The 21633-nt window shown below is 43.7% G+C and overlaps 1 protein-coding gene across 27 annotated transcripts in view; it reads left to right on the plus strand.

The window, feature by feature from the left end:
• kif1aa (kinesin family member 1Aa) overlaps positions 1-21633 on the plus strand; it is a 259928-nt gene that overhangs the window by 18629 nt on the left and 219666 nt on the right. For all 27 annotated transcript variants that reach the window (XM_059650980.1, XM_048541717.2, XM_059650983.1 and 24 more), the window contains exon 2: positions 91-264. In XM_059650980.1, coding sequence (XP_059506963.1) covers positions 159-264 — 106 coding nt within the window. In that variant the 5' untranslated portion in view covers positions 91-158. The remainder of the gene's footprint in view (positions 1-90; positions 265-21633) is intronic.

A 21633-nucleotide genomic window follows, 5' to 3' on the forward strand; every position in this document is an offset into this window, starting at 1 on the left:
TATATGGGCCAGAACTGGTCTCAGTGCCAATAATCTTCCTGTTTTATTACTTTTCATTGACTCTCTTGCCTTTCCTGTCCCTCTCTTCAGGGAAATACTCCGAGCAAGGTGAGGACAGACCAGCCCAGCCTCTCTGTGGAGACCTTTCTGGAAACAAGATGGCTGGTGCCTCGGTGAAGGTGGCGGTGAGAGTCCGGCCTTTCAACTCCAGGGAGATCAGCCGAGAGAGCAAATGCATTATTCAGATGTCAGGGAACACAACAAGTGAGTATTTATTTCCATGCTGTACTGTTTAGTCTGCCCTGCCTGCTACAGGCAGAGAGGACTCAGAGCCAATCGAAGGACAAAAGCTGATTAAGCAACCTGAAAGGCACCAGAGCCAGGAATATCAATAACTGCTTAGCATGGCTGAGCGCTCAGCATTGTTCTGTTATTTAATGTTATCAGGGTATTCTCCAATGGCCACTAAAAAAAATTTGTGTGTCTGTAATTTACCATGAATGTGAAATGGGCATTTCATTGACCACAATCAGTGGGACTTCCTATTTTGCCTGTTTAGATTAATCCCGATACGGCCTAATGATTGGTGCGGAAGAACTCTGCCCTATGCAGTGTTTACAATGAATAGCTGTGTTTTTCTTTGTACTAAGGGGAGATAAGGGCTGCTGTGGCACTGTGGTACTGTCCAACCTGTCTGAGCCAGGAGGCCGAGATTCAAGACCCACTTGCTTCAGGGGTGTGGAATAATGTCTCTGAGCAGGTTGACCAGAAAATATCCAAAGAGGAGATGCTGTACTCTGTGGACATGATCGCAAATCGTAGCCACCTCCTAACTAAGGAGCTGCCAACCAGATATCAGCATTAATGGGAAGAAAGTTTTTTTGGGGGGTGGGGATTGCTGTAGTCCACCTCAATGACCAATGGAACAAAGACGGTGTCCACTGAGCCCTGCCAGGCAGTGCATGCTTGTGAATGCTGAATGTCATAATGCTGTCGCACTAATTGAGTAAGCTCTGCTGTGAGGACTGTGTGGGCAGAGCCAACTATTACTGGTGATCCCAGCGAGAGTTACCAGTTCCAGCAGAGACGAGAAGGAAAATTGGAAGGGGATAAATAAGATGGAGATAATGAGTTTGTGTTGAACAAAGGGCACTCTCCCTCGATTTTACTGCAGTGAGGATTCAATAAGGTAAAAAATAGAGATAGCAATTTGAAGTTTTGATCTAGGCCAATGGAGCAATTAGTATGACTGACCTTTTAATATTTGCTTTCAGCAAGAAAAGCCTTAGCCAAATAACTTCTCTGTTTATTAACCAGAAAGTTTGAGTCTTGTTGGGTGGAAGGTAAGTATGGTGACGTGGACCAAATTGGAATTGTAGTCAGACAAGCAATATTCTGGCAAACCTTTTTTGTTGCTGAATTTTTCAGGTTAAGGTGAATTGTGCCTTTTCAGTATCCTATGATAACAAATGAACTACAAGTGTATGTTAGATTCTGATTCAGCCTGTGCTGGGCTCTGCAAACTACACAGAATACACTGCAGTGATGTGACCTGACCCTGGAAGTCCTCACTGATCTGATTGAACCATTGCCACCCTCAGATTCTATAACATGTTCTCGGTTTAAAACTGCTTCTGTCCTCAACACTTCTGTACGTGTATGTCTGACTGGTGTGATTTACGTTACCAGATCTGCCTGGGATGTCTTCCGTAAAGGAATTCACTGGAAATATCTTCAGGATTTCTTTCCCTTTCCTCTTATAAATTTACCAGCGCAACATTTCTGCAAATTTATCCTTGAGGAACTTACTTTAGTTGACAATCCACTCCTCTAGTGAGATTGGCAAATCCAGGGTGTCATATTTTGAACTTAAAGCAGAAAGTGCTAGAGAAACTCAGCAGGCTTGGCAACTCCTGTGAAGAGAGATACAGAGTTAACGTTTCAAGTTTGGTATCACTCTTCATTAGAACGACCAAATTGTGGCTCTGTTTCTCTCATGCGTACTCCCATTAAACAAGAATTTCTGAGTGGAACCAAGGGATTGGGGAATTAGCACTGACGTGAAAACCTGACTAAAGCTTGCGATGTGTGGGTGGAAGCCAATGGTGGGGTCTGGAAGTGTCATCACGGCCTACGTTATTTGTCTCGAGTGGACCTTTGCTCATAAAATGTCTATAGTGACAGGTCAATCAGACTGAGTTAGTTAGTATCAGAGATAATGGGAACTGCAGTTGCTGGAGAACTCCAAGACAACAAAATGTGAGGCTGGATGAACACAGCAGGCCAAGCAGCATCTCAGGAGCACAAAAGCTGACGTTTCGGGCCTAGACCTAGAAGGGCCTAGGCCCGAAACGTCAGCCTTTGTGCTCCTGAGATGCTGCTTGGCCTGCTGTGTTCATCCAGCCTCACATTTTGTTGTCTTTGAGTTAGTTAGTAATCAGCTTTCACTGTCTTGCTAAAGTTCATGCATTGTCTAGCTGTTCCTTGCAAAGTGTGTGTTCATTGGCAAAGCCAGTGTGTTTTGCCCATCCCTAAAATAGAAGGCAATGGGAATCGTGGAAAAAGCTCCCTGCGGCGTGAAGCCATGCCTAGCACAAAGGTTGTGGTTGTTGGATGTCAGTCATCTCATCTCGAGGAAATTATTGATGGAGATCGTCAGGGAAAAGTCTCAGGCTCAAACACCTTAAGCTAATTCATCAATGACCGCTGTCAGATCAGAAGTGCGGATGCTCATTGATGATTACACAATATTCTGCATCATCCGTGACTCCTCAGATGCTGAGATGAACCATGTCCAAATGCAGGAAGACCTGGACAATATCCAAGTTTGGGCTGACAAGTAGCGCCAAGTAGTGACCATCTCCAGTACAAATACATCTAACCATCACCCCTTGCATTCACTGACATTACCATCACTGAATCCACCTCTAACAACATCTTTGGCTTACCACTAAACAGAAAATGAACTGGACTAGCTATATCATTAGTGTAGCTACAAGAATTAGTTTTGACCTTCTATTGCAGGCAAGAAATGCCTCCCTATTCAATGTCTGTCCTCTGTGTACAAGGCATAAGTCAGGAGCATTATTGAATCTTAAAATAAAGCCAGAGAACTGTGGATGCTGGAAATCAGAAACAGTAAACAGAAATTGGTGGAGAAACTCAGCAGGCCTGGCAGCATCTGTAGAGAGAAAGCAGAGGCAACGTTTCAGGTCCAGTGAATCTTCTTTAGAACTGTAGTAGCAAAGAAAATATGTCATACATGCTGAAATCAGAGGGTGGGCGGATTAGGGAATAAGAGGATAGGTGAAGATGGAGCCCAGAGAAAGAGAAGGAATGCTGGGCAAATGAAGGGGTGCCAGGAAGGAAAATAGATTGGCAGTGCCCACAGTAGCCCATGTGATGATCAGGCCTGGAATGTGGCATGGGAGTGAGTAAAGGAATTATTGAATACTCTCCACTTGCCTGGATGAGTGCAGCTCCAGTAACACTCAAAAACCTTGACACCACTGAAGACAAAGTGGCCTGCTTGATCAACACTTCATCCATCACCTTCAACATTCACTCCTTGCAGAAAGATTTAAAAAAAAGAAATGCCCAATAATCTTCTAGTACGTAATTAAGGGGACTCTACTTGTCTTCCATAGGCAGTGGATGATTTGTTTAATCTTTTCCTTGCATCAATTAATTTACTACATTTTAATTTAAATATTTTGATCCATATATTAGTCTGTTCACTTCTCAGACCATGTTTGACATTTTGTGATAAAGGCACTATGGAAATGCTATTTCTTTAATTTCCTGCACAATATCTGAATCCTGGACGAACAACAAGTCAAGAGGCCTCATCCTATGTCCTTAAGTAATAATGCAATCAGGAGTTAATTACATTGACTCTGAGCAACTTGGGTTTCCCTCTTTATGGCTGATTGTCTTGAAGTCTCCTAACAAACAAATTGTTTCCACATACCTAGAAATACTAGGAGGTCATGGAAACAGGTCTTTCAGTCCAACATGTCGCTGTTTGACCTCTACATTCGCAAATATTTCCAGTTACGCTCAGCATATTCCCCCACTGATTCATAGTAATCTTCATCTCAATCATGAACTTTGAAAGTGAATTCGACAGCCTCAATTCTCTGCATGAAGATACTTGTCCTGCTTTCTGGTCCCAATCTGTTACATTTAATCTTGAGCTCAAGGGCCCCCATTCCTGAAATCTCAGCTGTTGGAAAGCATCTGATTCCCTGTACCCTGTCCCATCCATTCATAATTTCAAACACGTGCAGTATGCCCAAATTATTCAAAATGAAAGAACAAGGGAGTATTCCTGCAAAGCACTTTAAGCTATAACAAAATGAGTCTTAATGAGTGCACTGATTTGGTCATGTTTAGCACAGGATGTCATCTTGACTAAAGGAGTTAAAAAGAGCTAGATGTGGCCATCTGGAGGCTTGTTAAACAGTAGGTTGTTGCTTAAATTGTCTGATTGTGGTCAATAAAGAGGTTACACAGCACTTCAGCAGCTAGCACTTCAATGAACACCCTTGCCTGACAGTGCTTAGTAGAAACCATGCCATTTATTTTGATTTCAAGTGGTACTTAAAGGGTGAAGATGATAAGAAATAGCATTAGGCCAGACAATCACTTGAGCCTGCTCCACTCTTCAATAAGATCATAACTGATCTTCAGCCTCGACTCCAATTTCCGATCTGATCCCACCCCTTCCAGTAATTCCCTTAGAATCCAACAATCTATCAATCTCAGCCTTGAATAACTCAGACTGAGCTTTCACACAGTAGAGAATTTCAAAATTCAACCCTTTGAGTGAAAACTAATCTCCTAGTCTGGGACCGTGCTTCCCAACTCTAAACTCTTCCACAAGGAGAAAGAGCTTCCTCCACCGACCCTGTTAATTCCTCCCAAACTCTTCACTGTTTAAATGAAATGACCCCACATTCTTCTGTATTGCCTGAAGAGTACAGGTCCATTCTACTTAATCTCTCCTCACAATCTCCTCATCCCAGGAATCAAATCAGGAAACTATTAGTGTACTGCTTCTGAGTGAAGTACACCCTTATTCCACAATAAATATTGCTCACATGTTGAAATCCAAATTCTTCGTTCATTCAGGGGATGTGGGAATCGCCAGCTGGACAGCATTTCTTGTCCATGCCTAATTGCCCTGGGGTAGATGTTGGTGCGCTGCCTTCATAAACCTTGGCATCCACTTCATGTAGGTAGACACACAATGCTGTTAGAGAACAGGTTTGGTTACCAGGCCTGGACTCATCAAAGGGCCTTTACAATTACAGCAAGACAACAAGACTAACTCTTGTACTTGTGGACCAATCCGGAATGAGGTTGTAGTTTTGGGTTAAGGATGGCGGAATTAAAATAGAGATGAGGAGAAATTACTCCTCTCAAAGGGTTGTGAATCTGTGGAATTCACTACCACAGAGGGAGTTGGATGCATGGGCATGGAATAAATTTGAGGAGGAGAGAGAGATTTTAATTAGTAACAGATTAGCGAGTTATGGGGCGCAAGCAGGATATGGAGTTGTGATTAGCCTCAATTGTATTAAATCATGGAGCAGGCATGAGGGGCTGAATTGCCTCTCCTTGCCAATTGCTTCTGTTTTTAGGTACTATAATCCCCTCCCGTAAAGGCTAATATGAGCATTTGCCTTCCTGTTTCATTGCTGTACTTGTATGTTAATTCCTGTGTTTCATGTACATAGACATACAAATTTTCTGAACATCAATGTTTGACAATTTCCAACCATTTGAGAGATTTCTTGTTATTCATCCTTCTAAAGTGAATAACCTCAGTTTTCCCCGCATTATATTGTACTGCATCTGCCACCTCCTTGCCCATTCACATAACCTATTGATTCCTTTTGCAGATCTTTCTTATCTTATTAGCGACTTTGGATACATTACTTTCAGTCCATTCATCGAAACGAATAACTTCACTTGTAAACAACACAGCACTTAGCGTTGGTTCTCGTGACAGCCAGTAATAGCCTTTCCAAACATGAAAATTCCTCCGCCTCCGCCGCATCTGTTCCCACGATGAGGCATTCCACTCCCGCACATCCCAGATGCCCAAGTTCTTCAAGGACCACAACTTTCCCCCCACAGTGGTCGAGAACGCCCTTGACCGCGTCTCCCGCATTTCCCGCAACACATCCCTCACACCCCGCCCCCGCCACAAGCGCCCAAAGAGGATGCCACTCATTCTCGCACACCACCCCACCAACCTTCGGATACAACACATCATCCTCCGACACTTCTGCCATCTACAATCCGACCCCACCACCCAAGACATTTTTCCATCCCCACCCCTGTCTGCTTTCCGGAGAGACCACTCTCTCCGTGACTCCCTTGTTCGCTCCACACTGCCCTCCAACCCCACCACACCCGGCACCTTCCCCTGCAACCACAGGAAATGCTACACTTGCCCCCACACCTCCTCCCTCACCCCTATCCCAGGCCCCAAGATGACTTTCCACATTAGCAGAGGTTCACCTGCACATCTGCCAATGTGGTATACTGCATCCACTGTACCCAGTGTGGCTTCGTCTACATTGGGGAAACCAAGCGGAGGCTTGGGGACCGCTTTGCAGAACACCTCCGCTCGGTTCGCAATAAACAACTGCACCTCCCAGTCGCAAACCATTTCCACTCCCCCTCCCATTCTTTAGATGACATGTCCATCATGGGCCTCCTGCAGTGCCACAATGATGCCACCCGAAGGTTGCAGGAACAGCAAGTCATATTCCGCTTGGGAACCCTGCAGCCCAATGGTATCAATATGGACTTCACCAGCTTCAAAATCTCCCCTTCCCCCACCGCATCCCAAAACCAGCCCAGTTCGTCCCCTCCCCCCACTGCACCACACAACCAGCCCAGCTCTTCTCCTCCACCCACTGCATCCCAAAACCAGTCCAACCTGTCTCTGCCTCCCTAACCTGTTCTTCCTCTCACCCATCCCTTCCTCCCACCCCAAGCCGCACTTCCATCCCCTACCTACTAGCCTCATCCCACCTCCTTGACCTGCCCATCTTCCCTGGACTGACCTATCCCCTCCCTACCTCCCCAACTATACTCTCCTGTCCACCTATCATCTTTTCTCTCCATCTTCGGTCCGCATCCCCCTCTCTCCCTATTTATTCCAGAACCCTCACCCCATCCCCCTCTCTGATGAAGGGTCTAGGCCCGAAACGTCAGCTTTTGCGCTCCTGAGATGCTGCTGGGCCTGCTGTGTTCATCCAGCCTCACATTTCATTATCTTGGATTCTCCAGCATCTGCAGTTCCCATTATCACATGAAAATGGTTCTGTTTATTTAGACTGTTTTTACTGACCTTTAAAGTAATCCCCTACCTATGCTTCTGTACAAATTTATCACTTCCACTAATGGTCCCTAATTTTTTGTGCCTCCTTATTTTAATATCTTTGGGAATGCAGATTAGTGACATCCACAGGTCTCACTTTAACCCACCACTTAATGGGACACTATCAACTACCATTGAGCAGAAACTGAACTGGACTAGTCATATAAAAACTGAAGGTACAAAGGCAGGTCAGGGGATAGGAATACTGCTGCAAGTTACTCATCAAAGCCTGTCCATCATCTACACATCAGGAATGAAATGGAATACTCCCCTGTTGCCTGGATGAGTGTAGCCCAATGGTGTTCAGAAGACTTGACATCTTCCAAGATCAAGGAACTTGTTGGATTGGCACCCCATCCACAAACATGCACTCACTCCGTCACTGATGCTCAGTTACAATTGTATGAACCCCATTTACAGGCTGCACCGCAGAAATTCACCAAAGATCCTTAGATACTGCTTTCCAAACCCAAGACCACTTCCCTTTAGAAGGTCAAGGGCAGCAGATACATGAGAACACCATTGCCTGTAACTTCCCTTTCAAGCCACTTGTCATTACTAACTTGGAAATATATCACTAATGCTTCGGTGTTGCTGGATTAAAGTCCTGGAACACTTTCTCTAACAGCAGTGTGTGTCTACCTACATGAAGTGGATGCCACGGTTTATGAAGGCAGCTCACCAACATCTACCCCAGGGCAATTAGGGGTGGACAAGAAATGCTGGTGATTCCCACATCCCCTGAATGAACGAAGAATTTGGGTTTCAACAAGTGAGCAATATTTATTGTGGACATTCTTTGAAAATCTCACGGAGAAATATTAAGTGCTGTGCTTTGTAAATGTCACCAGGAGAAAGGGGGAGTTTAGCCATTGACACCTTACTAGGGAATCCCTGTTCCTTTGTATAAGGAGTGGGATGAGGGAATGAGGCAGAACAGCACAGATTTTTAAAGAGAGAGAGAGAGACAGAGAGAGAGAGAGACAGGAGGGAGGTAACATCCCCTCCCTCTTCTGAGTACAGGTCATCCCCCGCCTCCTCTGGATCTCCCTCAGTAGGACTTGCAGAGAACCAGTGCATCTTCTCCCCTAGCTGCTAATCTACCTTTTAACATGCCTTGTTGTGCCAACCAGAACAGGCCACACAATCAGTGGAAGTGGCTATGTTGTCCCATAAATATTCCCCTGAATCAATACCTTTGAATACTAAATCTGTATATTTGTGGTTCAGTGTATCTGGTCAAGTCCAAATGATGGTAATGACCAATTATGTGCTAAATCCAGACTTTCAAACAGATTAGTCTTATTAGTATTGAGACTATTTGTCTAAAAATGTCCCTCGTAGTACAACCTAAAACCCAATTCGCATTATTTTTGCCCCCATCAAGCTGACATGTGCTGCCTTTAATCTAATCCAGCTAATCTAGATTACCATATCCCTCAGCTCTTCCATAGCAGAGTATCATTTTAGCTACTGTTTTTTTTTCCTATCTCATTATATGATGATCTGTCTTCTTAATCATGCCATCTTGACATCCCTTTACCACGCACCCTCCTCACCCATGAAGAGGAACATCTACCAAATATAAAGCCAGACTTATCAGATATTATGATACATGGCCTGACTATAGATTGTGTATAGAGATAGCAGTGTCCCCTCCACCACCAAGCTCATAGTAATGTCATTACTTCAGTGCCCAGTACATCAAATGAATTTAAGATTGACATGGGTCTGTACCTTCTGCCCTGCCCTACCACCCAGCCTCCTCAGTTCCTTGTGTTTCAAACTTCATAGAATAATCCATGTTTTCTGATTTTTCACCCGGTTTATACTGTGTTGTAAATTAGTGGTAGTGTCTTTACCTTTGATCTGGATGGCTTGAGTTCAAGTTGATGGAATCCATAGAAGTTCCACCTACTCCAGAGGCATTTAAGAATAATGTATAAAAACTGAAAGAACTGTGGATGCTGTAAATCAGGAAAAAATACAAAGTTTCTGGAGAAGCTCAGCAGGCCTGGCAGCATCTGTGAAGGAGAAAGCAGAGTTAATGTTTCGGATGCAGTGACCCTTCCTCGGAACAGAACAGAGAGGGTGAGTAGTTGTTGATGGGGACTGTTTGTATATGGTAACATATGGTAACAAGGCCTGGAGTGTGGGGTAGGGGGCTGGGATATGGGAGAGTTTAGGCCCTAAGATTATTGAACCCAAAATTGAGCCTGGGGGGCTGTAGGGTCCCCAAGCGGAAAATGAGATGTAGTTCCTTCAGCTTGCGTCGGGCTTCGCTGGAACAATGCAGCAAGCCAGAGACAGAGATGTTAGCCAAGGAGCAGGGTGGTACATTGAAGTGGCAGACAACAGGTAGTTCAGGGTCATTTTTACGAGCAGAATGTAGATGTTCTGCAAAGTGGTTTCCAAGTCTATGCTTCATTTCCCCAATGTAGAGGAGACCACAATGTGAGCAGCGAATGCAGTAGACTATATTCTGGGAAGTGCAGATGAAGTGTTGCTTCACCTGGAGGGTATGTTTGGGCCCTTGGACTCTGGGAGGGGAGGAGATAAATGGGCAGGTGTTACACCTTCAGTTACAGGGGAAATGGGGAGGTGTTGGGGGTGAAGGAAGTGTGGAGCAGGGTGTCCCAGAGGGGACAGTCCCTGTGGAAAGTGGACAAGGGAGGGGAGGGGAATATATGTCTGGTGTGGCATCTCGCTAGATGTTGCAGAAATGGCATCTAATGATTTTCTGGATGTGGACCCTGGTGGGATGGTAGATAAGGATAAGGGGACCCCTATCACTGTTGCAGGACGGAAATGAAGGGGTGAGTGCGGAAGTGTGGGAGATGGATTGGACCTGGTTGAGGGCCCCGTCGACAACGGAGCTGGGGAATTCTTGGTTGAGGAAGAAGGCAGACACTTCGGAGGCTCCCTTGTCGAAGTTGGCCTCATCTGAACATATGCAACAGAGATGAAAGAACTGAGAGAATGGGATGGATTCTTTACAAGAAGTGGGGTGTGAGGATGTATAGTCCAGGTAGCTGTGGGAATCAGTGGGTTTGTAATGGATATTAGTGGCCAGTCTATCCCCAGAATTGGAAACAGAAATGTCAAGGAAGGGAAGGGAGGAGTCAGAGATAGACCAGGTGAATGTGAGGACAGGGTGGAAATTGGAGGCGAAATTGATGAAATTTTTCAATTCCAGATGAGAGAGGGGAACAGCACCGATGATATCATCGATGTATCGGAGAAAGAGTTGTGGGTGTGGACCGGAATAGGACTGGAACAAGGAATGTTCCACATACCCCATGAAGAGACAGACATAACTAAGAATCATGTTTCTGGACAGGTTGCTTATAAATATCTATGAACAAAGCATATGCTGACAGTAATAATTGGTAACTGCGCAGGATCACCTGCAGGATACATGTTTACAATTTTAAAAAACAGGCATTAAGAGAAGCAAAATAATTCACCTTGACTTGACATTTTTTTATACTTATCAATATATACACAGTGACTTAGTGATTAGTGCTGCTGCCTCACAGCATCAGGGACCTGGGTTTGATTTCACCCTTGGGCATGTGTCTGTGTGGAGTTTGCACGTTCTACCTGTGTCTGTGCGGATTTCCTCCAGTTTCCTTCCACTGTCCAAAGATGTGCAGACTAAGTGATTGGCCATTCTAAATTGGCCGTTGTGTCGAGGGATGAGGTGGATTAACCATGGGAAATATAGGGTTACAGAGATAGGGGAGTTGGGGTGGGTCTGGGCGAGATGCTCTTTGGAGGGTCGGTGTGGATTTGATGAGCTGAATAGCCTGCTTCCACGCAATAGGGATTCTATTTAAGAGTGGCACAGTGGCTCAGTGGTTAGCACTGCAGCCTCATAGCGCCAGGGACCCAGGTTTGATTCCAGCCTTGGGTAACTGTCTGTGTGGAGTTTGCACATTCTCGCCATGTCTGCGTGGGCATCCTCCAGGTGCTCTGGTTTCCCCGCTCAGCCCAAAGATGTGCAGGCTAGGTGGATTGGCCATGCTAAATTGCCCATAGTGTTCAGGGGTGTGTGGATTATAGGGTGATAGGTCTCGGTGGGATGCTTCAAGGGGCAGTGTGGACTTGTTGGGCCAAAGGGCCTCTTTCCACACTGTAGAGATTCTAATCTAATCTAAAGATGTAATTTAACTCAGTTATTTTCATTTTTATGTGTTTACTAGCTTTTTATCATTTTTTTTTAAAATGTGGGTTCAGTGTCACTTTCACTTTGCTTACAGTGCAGCAATAGTGTCTCTACCTCTGGATAAGAAGGTCTGGGTTGAAGTCCCATCTGCCCCAGACATGTCATAACAAATCTGAACAGGTTGATTAAAAGTATCTTCTGCACCCTAGGCATACACAGTACAAAAATATGGAGGCAATATTAAACATATGTAAAGCAGTGATTTGATCTCAACCAGAGTATTGTGTTCTCAGATCCACACTTAAGGTGGATGTGAAGACAATGGAGACAGTGTAGAGAAGATTCACAAAAATGATTCCCAGGGACAAAGATCTTAATTTACATAGATACAATGGAGAAGTTGGGATTACTTTCTTCAAAGAACATGAGGCTGGGGCAAGACTTTATATGGGCATCCGGAAACATGAGGAGCCCAGTCAGAGTAGGTGGGTTCCCGTTGGGGAAAGGGTGGACTACAAGAGGGAACAGATTTAAGACAATTGTCCCATGTCCCAGTGGTGACACTTGAGAACCAATTTTCAGACAGTGAGTGGATTGCATTTCATGAGAGTAGAACGAAGGCAGGTTCAACTGAGGCTTCAACGGAGTTAGATTATTATCTGAAAAGCAGGAATGTGCAGGATGGCAGGGATAAGACTGAAGAGAGGCATTCACTATTATGGCCCCTTCAGAGAACTGCCACAGAGTGGATGCAACAAAATGCAGTCCTTTCGAGTGTGAACTGTTCTGCGATTCTTTCGAGACTGAGATCGATAGATTCTTGTAGGGTATGGAAATTGGAGATAAGGAGCAAAGGCAGATCAATATAACTGGGATAGCCACCATCCAATTAAATCTAGAGAGTGGTGTCCATTCTTGTTTCTAGCATTGTGGTATGCCCTAAAATTTCTGGAACAAGGCAGGCAAAGTGGGAAATGAGGTAGAGTTCACCACCTTTCATCAGCCTGGGAAGCCCCGTTACTGATGCATGGGAGCTTTCTCTTAATGAGAGTGACTCTAATCCTCAACAGCCGCTGAGCCTGGCTGCCAAACACCAGGCTGTCTTCAACCTGACACCAGCGCGCCTGAATAATTTACATCCTCAGTAAACGCGAGGGATCACTCAGCACGACAGAGAACAGCTCACTCCAGCTGCTGTCCTGTGATTTTCCAGTGAATCCATTTCCCTTCCCCCACAGCAGATAGTCGACAACATCATGTTGGGATGATTTTTATTCTCAGGGATTGGGTGCCTGCCCAGCAGAATGTATGCATTTGGGCAGCAAGGTTGTTGTTTGGTGCGAGGTAGCCAGGAATACTCAAGGCCATCCTGTTTATGTTTTAATGAGGCAACTTTAACAGCCAGACATATTAGCCCTCTTGAAATCCATCCTGCGGTCTCACTTTATGCAATATGCAAGAGAACGGAGTTGTTGTATGCAGGAGGGAGGGGGGCATTAACAAATCAGTGACTGTGTTGACCCTCTCTTTAATACTACTATGTAAATAGTCATTGTAGTAACATGCCTTTTGTCTCTCTGCATTATTGACTCAGGTGTTTTTGTGAGTTTGTGTGTGTGAGAGAGAGATGGAGAAAATGGTGTGTTTGTGATTCCCTCGAGTACCTGCCGGTACAATAGTGACACAAGAGGACACTCACTGGAAAGCTGTATGAGCACTGTTGGAACAATAGGGTCATTGTAGTTCAACACCAGCTGAACTGTGCAGAATATTCTAAAATGTGAACTGGATATCACAGTCAGATTCTTTGAAGCAGGAGTGTGTCTTTCAAGATCCTTTTAGTGTTGTGTGATATGCAGACATTTTCATCAGCAGAAAACACAAGCCAAATCGTGTACGATTGATTTATTTATTGTCACGTGTACTGAAATACTGTAAAAATCTTTGTTTACGAGCAGGACAGGCAGATCATAGTAATCAAAGGTTGAACAAATCAAAAAAGACTTAGAGGCAATAAAATGTGAGGCTGGATGAACACAGCAGGCCAAGCAGCATCTCAGGATCTTTTGTGCTCCTGAGATGCTGCTTGGCCTGCTGTGTTCATCCAGCCTCACATTTTATTATCTTGGAATTCTCCAGCATCTGCAGTTCCCATTATCTCTAAGACTTAGAGGCATACTGGTTACATTGCACAAGGCATGAGCTAGGCGAGATCGACGCGAGCAAGGTCAAATATTATTAGGGACTCGAGAGTCCACTCATCAGCCTGATGACAGCCAGGATGAAACTGTCCCTGAATTTGGTGTTGCTGTTGGGGCCAGTTTATTAGATTCACTCAAGAGGGAACTATACATTGGCTAAAGGGACCATGGAGTGTGGAGAAAAAGTGGGAGTGGGAGCCTGAAACTGCATGGTCAGCAATGATCACATTGAATCGCGGTGCAGGCTCAAAGGGCTAAATGGCCCACTTCTGTACCTATTTTCTATGTTTCTCTGTATCGAAGTTGGCCTTGGCTGGAAATGCCAACTACATCTTGGTATTAAAAAACTTTGGATGCAGCAAATCTGAAACAAAAAGAGAAGTTGCTGGAAAAGCTCAACAGGTCAGGCAGCATTTGTGAAGAGGAATCAGAGATAACGTTTCGGGTCCAGTGACCATTCCTCAGTTCTGTTGGAACCAAGTACAAGAACAGGGATGTCTTGCCGCAATTGTACAGGCCCCTGGTGAGACCACCCCTGAAGTATTGTGTGCAGTTTTGGTCTCCTTAACTGAGGGAGGATATTCTGGCTGTTTACCAGACTGATTCCTGGGATAGTAGGACTGACATATGGAGATGAAGGGTCTAGGCCTGAAAGGTCACCTTTTGTGCTCCTAAGATGCTGCTTGGCCTGCTGTGTTCATCCAGCTCCACACATTGTTATCTCGGATTCTCCAGCATCTGCAGTTCCCATTATCTCTGGAGAGAGACTGAATTGGTCAGGACTATACTCACTAGAGTTTAGAAAAATGAGCACCGATCTCATAGAAACCTGTAAAATTCTAACTGGACTAGACAGGATTACTACTGGAAGGATTTCCCCGATGATCAGGGCGTACAGAACCAGGGGTCATGGTTTAACGATAGGCCATTTGGGAAAGAGATGAAGAGAAATTTCTTGTCCAAGAGAGTGGCAAGTCTGTGGAATTCACTACCGCAGAAAGAGATTGAGTTCAAAACATTTGAGTGTTTTCAAAAAGGCGATAAATATAGTTCTTACAGTTAAAGGATTCAGAGGGTATGGGGAGAAAGCAGGAACGTGACTCTGATTTGGATATCCATACAAGATTGTATTGAATAGTGGAGTAGGCTCAAAGTGTTGACTGGTTTATTCCAACTCCTATTTTTTATGTCAAAACCATATTCAGGCACAGGAAGCCTGCAGGTGGGATTTATAAGGTGGTTTTGTCTTCAACAATCGAGTAGATAATAGTTCTAAAGCATCAATCAGTCCGTATTCATAAAGTAGTTTGATGTTTTGAGGTGATGACTTCGCATTCGCTCGGATTTCTCTGAACATGGACATGTCTGTTCAGCTGGTACAACTGTTCCCTGTGCCACGAAACACTGAACTGGTTTGCTGCCAATATATGCTGCTTAACAGACACTCTGTGTATGTATGTGTGAGATGTGTAATCCCAGTGGAATGTGCATTTTCCCTGACACAGTTGTTCCATTGTCCTGTGGGTCACTTGTGGAATTAGATGCAGGCGAGTTTTTAGCAAAAGGCACAAACTGGAACAAAACAGCTGTTGGTCAGAGCAAAAATTTTACTGTTAATCCCCCAATTTGGAACTGGCGGTGGGAGAGAAGGTGGGGTGGGGTGTCACTTGCTCAGATGCATCCTGAAACATGAAAGTTGTCCTCTTTGTGAAATTAGGGGAGGACAATAAGTGCTGGAATTGCCCATGTTCTGTTAACAAACAACAAAAAGCACCTCCAGGCCTGGTGCAGTACAGAAGAGAACTCCCTACACATTGTCCCTATCACACTCCCAGGGCAAGTACAGCATGGGGTTGGATACAGGGTAAAACTCCCTTTCCACTGTCTCCGTTAAACATATCCAGGGCAGGTACAGCACAATCTTAGGTACAGGAGAAAGCTCCCTGTACACTGTCCCCATCAAACACACCCACAGTGGGTACAGCACAGTCTTAGATAAGGGGTAAAGTTCCCTTTACAAGATTCCAAGAAACAGACCCAGGACAAGCGCAGCACGGTGTAACCTTCTCTCTCCACTGACCCTGTCAAAAGGTGAATGATGGGGCTGGATTTTATTGGCCCCTTTTGTTTGTGTTTTAGTTGGTATTTGCCGGGAGGGGTCACATAAAATAAAATGGGTGACCAGCACACTACTTTTGTGCCCTTCTTTGATCCAGACATCCCGTGAGTGGGTAAGGCACCCATTAGGCTGTCTCCCATTACTCATTGAAGCTATTAACTTCTTTCTTAAGTGGCAATTAAGAGGAAGTAAGAATTGCTGGGAGTTGTTTATAGTAGAGCAGACTGTAATACTAATGTTGGACATGCTACAAATGAGGAAACAAGAGATGGATGTATTGTGAGCCATATAGTCATAATGGGCAACTTGCATGTAGGCGGGTCAACCAAGTCAGCTTTAATGCAATGGAGGATGAATACCTGGCCTGTACACAGGACAGGTTTCTGGAACAGTATGTTAGGGAATCAAATAGACAATAGGCTATTTTGGATTTGGGGCTGTGGAATGAGAAAGGGTTAATTAGTAACATTGTTGTACAGGAGGCTTTGGGAAATAGTGTCAAAAACGTGGTAGAATATTAGGTAGTTTGGATATAACATAACTCATTCTTAGATTCTTAAATCTGAGCACAGAAAGGTTTGAGTGTATGAGTACAATTTGGTAAGTTGGAAAAATACACAAAATGATTTTGTGGCAGATAGGCAATGGCCAGCATTTAAAGAAATACCACAAGTTCAACAGCAGATGTACATTTCTAGATGCCTCAACTGTGGTTAACTAAGTTCGAAGAAAGTGGCTTGTAATAATGTCCAAAATAGTGGTAAACCTGCAGATTGGGGACAAATTAGGACCCAACACAGGACAGCCAAGAGATAATAGGAACTGCAGATGCTGAAGAATCTGAGATGACAAGGTGTAGAGCTGGATGAACACAGCAGGTCCAGCAGCATCATAGGAGCAGGAGAGCTGACGTTTCAGTCCTAAACCCTTCATCAGAAAAATTGGAAAATAAGGAATTCAAAAAGAAAATGAGTGCAAGTTTGCAAGAAACACAAAGGTGGCCTGTAAAAGCTCCCATGAAAGTGTGAAAGGAAAAAGATCAGCAAGTATAAATGTGGATCCATTACGTGTCAATACAGGATAATTTATAGTGGAGGACAGGGAAATTGGGGAGAAACTGAACTATTGTTTTGTGTCTGTTTTCATAAGAGAAGAGACAAAAAAAATCCCAAAAATCCCAAATCGAGTAATTGAAGAGCATAGATAAATTAATGTCAGTAAAGACATAATACTTGAAGAATTAGTTTGACTGAAGGTTCATGGACCAGATTAGCTTCACCCATCAGTATTGAAGGAAGTAGCTACAAAGATGCAAGATGAATTTGTGATTATCTTTTGTAATTCTATAGATTCTGGAAAGTTCTTTGCTAACTGTGGAATGGAAAATATAACTCCATCATTTAAGAAGAGAGGAAGAAAGGGAATTAATTCCAGACCTGTCAGCTTGACATCTGCGGTAGAGAAATTGTTAGAACTTGTTATAAAGGATTTGATAAGTTAAAGATTTATGCAAGAATGGCAAAATGGGGACAGAGTCAATATGGATTTATGAAGGGAAAATCGGGTTTCACAGACTTGCTGAAGTTTTTTTGGTGAAGTTACTTGTAGCAGAAACAAAGGAGAATCGGTGGACAGCGTGTTTGGATTTTCAGAAGTCCTCCCACAGGGGAGGCTAGTAACTATAAGTAGAGCATGTAAGTTGGTGAGGGAGGGTATTCCTGTATGAGTTAAGAATTGGCTCATAGAAGACAGAGAGTAGACATTAATGTGTCATTCTCAGGATGATCAGTGAAAAGTGATGGATACACTACTTGGTTATAACTCACTGGCAACTCATCCTCAGATATTTTTATTCTCTGGGTAGTGGTAGATGAGAATATATTTCCATAGCGGTGCTTCCATTTGCCCAGTATTTGTGCTGCACTGGTTCAATAACCTCTGTATATTATGTTGGTGAATGCTGATGTGATATTAGTCCAAGTTCAGCTCTACATTTCACATCCAAAGTTTCCCATGGGCTGAAATTGGCTTAAAGCCACTCTGTCTCTACCTCTTTATCTATCTTACTTCACTCCAGCCTCATGCACACTTTCTCCCTCTCTTTCCCAATTTGTCCCCCTCTGTCTCTATTCCCTAAATAGCAAACATAAGAAACAAGAACTGGAGTAAGCCATTTGGCCCTTAAACATACCAGATCGTGGCTCATCTCTGCACAAGGCTTCAAATCCTCTACCACAGCAGCTCCTCATAGCCCTCATCTCCCCAATATTTCAAAAGTATATCTCCGTCCTTTTTAAATAAGTTCAGCGATCCAGCCTCCATAATTCTCTGGGCTAAACAGTTCCATACATTTACTACCTTCAGCAAAGAAAGTTTTAAATGAATGTCTCCCTGTTTTGAAACTACGTCCCGTAGTTCAAGATTCTTCCACCAGTGGAAACATCTTCTCAACATCAACCCTGTCAAGCCTCAACAGTAGCTTGCACATTTTCATAAGGTCCCCACCCCACTCTTGTGAACTCTGCTGAATGATGATCTTAACCTGTTTAGCTGTCCTTGATTAATCAACCTGTTCATCACAGGAATCAGTCCAGCGAATCTCTTTTGAATTGCCACCAGTCCCAATATATTCTTTATTAAATATGTGCATCAAAACTGTATGAGTGGTCCCTGTATAATTGTAGCATAAATATTCTGTTCTTCAATTCCAACTCTTCCTCTCTTTCTACCAGTAGAGGCCAATGTTCCATTTGCCTTCTTAATTACTTGCTGCATCTGCATGCTAACTTTTCATGTTTTGAGTGCAAGAACACCCAGATCCCTACATACTGCACTTTTTGGACTCTTTACATATCATATATCTCCCTAGCTGCCTGTCTCATTTTCCCTTTCATTTCCTTTGTCTTTCTGTCCATTTGTTAGTCTTGCTATCCCTCTGTATTTCTACATCTGGCTACTCTTTCCCTTTCTCATCTTGTCAGTCTTTCCCTCTATCATTGCGTGTGACTTTTTATAAAACTATGTTCCATTGACGCAATTGAGACCGACAAAACACAAGTGAAATATAAATATGAAGCTTTGTGCTGTAGGAATCTGGGTTACATGAACCATGAACACCTGCTGGCTAGGAACAATTGCTATAAATGTCACTGTAACAGCAAGAAGCTTAGAAATCAAATAATGTCAGGATGAAATGTAATTCTGGCACCCTGATATGAACTGACGTACAGTTTTCCATTGACATTCTTCATAGAATCATGCAGCATGGAAACAGACCTTTCAGTCCAACTAATCGGTGTTGACCATCATCCCAAACTAAACTAGTCTCACCTGCCTGCGCTTGGCTCATATCCCTCCAAACATTTCTTTTTCAAGGACTTATCCAAATGTTTTTCAAATGTTGCAACAGCATCCACATTCTGAGCTACAACGTCATGAAGTCAAGGCCACTCCATGGCTTGAGTACACAATCTTGACTGACACTTTCCTAAACTAAGTTTGCTGCAGGTTCAGTGAAACACTTATTCATTTACTGTGATAATGGAAGTGAAGTAGAAAGAGATTTGTCCATTCAGAATTTATATAACATGAGTGAAGTTGAAGGAGTTTGGTTCACCAGAGCCTGATATAATAGGATTGAATGGGAGAAGATAGGATGTACTTTGATTTTCTGTGCTTGAATCCCAGTTGTAGTTGTTTTAAGTTTGCACATGTCTAAAAGCCATTGTGTCGAGAGCGCGGACCTTTTCCCTTCAGTTGTCAAGATGAATGTTTGTCAGCAGTTCATTTTCATTCAGAGACCAGGAGAGGACTAAGACTAACAGTATGAACCGCACAGCTTGAACAAGTAGGAGGGAAGGTGAAGTTAATCTGGAATTGCTGGGTGAAGCCAAGCTTAACATTTAAAAGCAGAGAGACCGCAGCAGAAAAGGAGATACTTACTGAGCACAGAATACCGCAATGTGCTGTGCTTCCTGCCGTTACAATGATGGAATAATTGCAGCAACTATCCCTGAAATGTGATTTTGTACATAAGCAGCCATTAGCAATGGGAATCTGAATTGAGATGGGGTCTCTTACAGAATTTACTAAACTCTCCAGAGAATGCTAAGTTTCTCTAATGCTTTCAGACATGGTTTCTGCATTCTATATAGCTACTCAATAGTGAGACATATAAGTGTAATTGGCTGCAAATGGGATTAGAGCATTAAGTGAATGGCTTTTAAAAATAAATCGAAAGCAACATCTTGTCATCTAGCGGAGTTATTTGAGTAAAGTGAAAAGTAAACCACTTGTGTCACTGCTTATTCCTGGACAGAATAATAAAGTGCAGAAGGATACCATTCTGCCCATAATATCCATGCCGATTGTTTGGTAGAGCTATCCAATTAATCCCAGACCCCTGTTATTTCCTGATAGCCCCATAAATGGATTAGGTACAGAGTGACAAAGGAAGGGAAGGGGGAAGTGGAGAAAAAGAGGTTGAAGGATTCAAAAGGGCAAGAGGAGCAGGAGAGGCAATGTTTTCTTTGTGAGTAAATTAGCTCATGAAGTGCACCACATTAGCGCTAACAAGACAAGTACATTGTAAGCCAGCCATTGAATGTGACAATGTATTCTGAAGATCTTCAAATGGGCTTAATTAGAATATAAACATGGGCTGCTGACATGCGAAAGGTTCTTTTCCAATCCAGCAGCGCCAGTAGGGAGCTGAACACAGTCATAACTCCGGCTCCTGTTCCTGTCTTGATTGCCAATGGTCACAGCCTGGGTTTCTGTATCACTCCTTTGCTCATCTGGTTGACGCCTGAGAGAAGGTCATTCAAGGCTAGGAATATCAGGACATTGGTGAACAAGATTTGCGGATGCTTATTGGGAATTGGAAAGTCCAATATGTCTGGCAGCCTTGAGAACTCTGAATCCATATTCATATCCACACAGGAATGCAGGAATAACCTGCCCAGAGACCACCTGTCTTCTCAGCTGTTGGCTCCCCCGTAATATTTAGTTAACATGAAAGTGAGCATTATCTTTATTTCTCCTGAAACAGTTGGCATCGTTCCCTGAACAAAGGGTCCTCTCATGAGTGTATTCTCTGTATACAAACAGAACTGTTCCAGCAGACCTTTGTAAAGCAATTTTAAGAGATAAAAGTGGCGGGTTTGGGCTGGATGGTTAAAAATTAAAAAGTTTCAAACCTGCTCCAAAGAAGCAGATCTCCAGTTTTAACAGAGGGAATTGGGAAACAAACCCAGCAGTAACACCTTTTGAAGTAGGTTGTGCGCTTCCTGCTTTTTAGTGATTGGGAACTCCTTGATATTGGCAAGTACAGGCACTGGGATACAGCAAGTCTGTGGCGCACAAGGAACAGGAATGCTTCTGCATCTGGACTAATAAAGCTGATTTGTTTTCAGTCCTATCATTGCTAACTACTCTTCCACCATTCTTGGCTCCTGCCTATGACGCTGCTCTACAATTGCTCTAGCCCCCAGTCACCAGCTCAGCATGTCTCATCACCTGCCCTCTGCATGGATGTAAACTTGCACTGCCTAGCACTTGGGCAGGCTGGTGGTAAACCCATTAGAAGCTCATTATTAGATGTCCTACAAGTTTAAAAACTGCAGGACACTAAGGGGACCATCTCTTCCAGGTTTCACCTCTACAAGTCCTCCATTGAGGAGCTTCCCTAAATATTAGGATGATTGTTTCAGTCAATTCCTGTGCCACTAAAATTGTGTCTCTTCAG

This window comes from Stegostoma tigrinum, chromosome 14, assembly GCF_030684315.1.
Source record: "Stegostoma tigrinum isolate sSteTig4 chromosome 14, sSteTig4.hap1, whole genome shotgun sequence".
NCBI classification, from domain to species: Eukaryota; Metazoa; Chordata; class Chondrichthyes; order Orectolobiformes; family Stegostomatidae; genus Stegostoma; species Stegostoma tigrinum.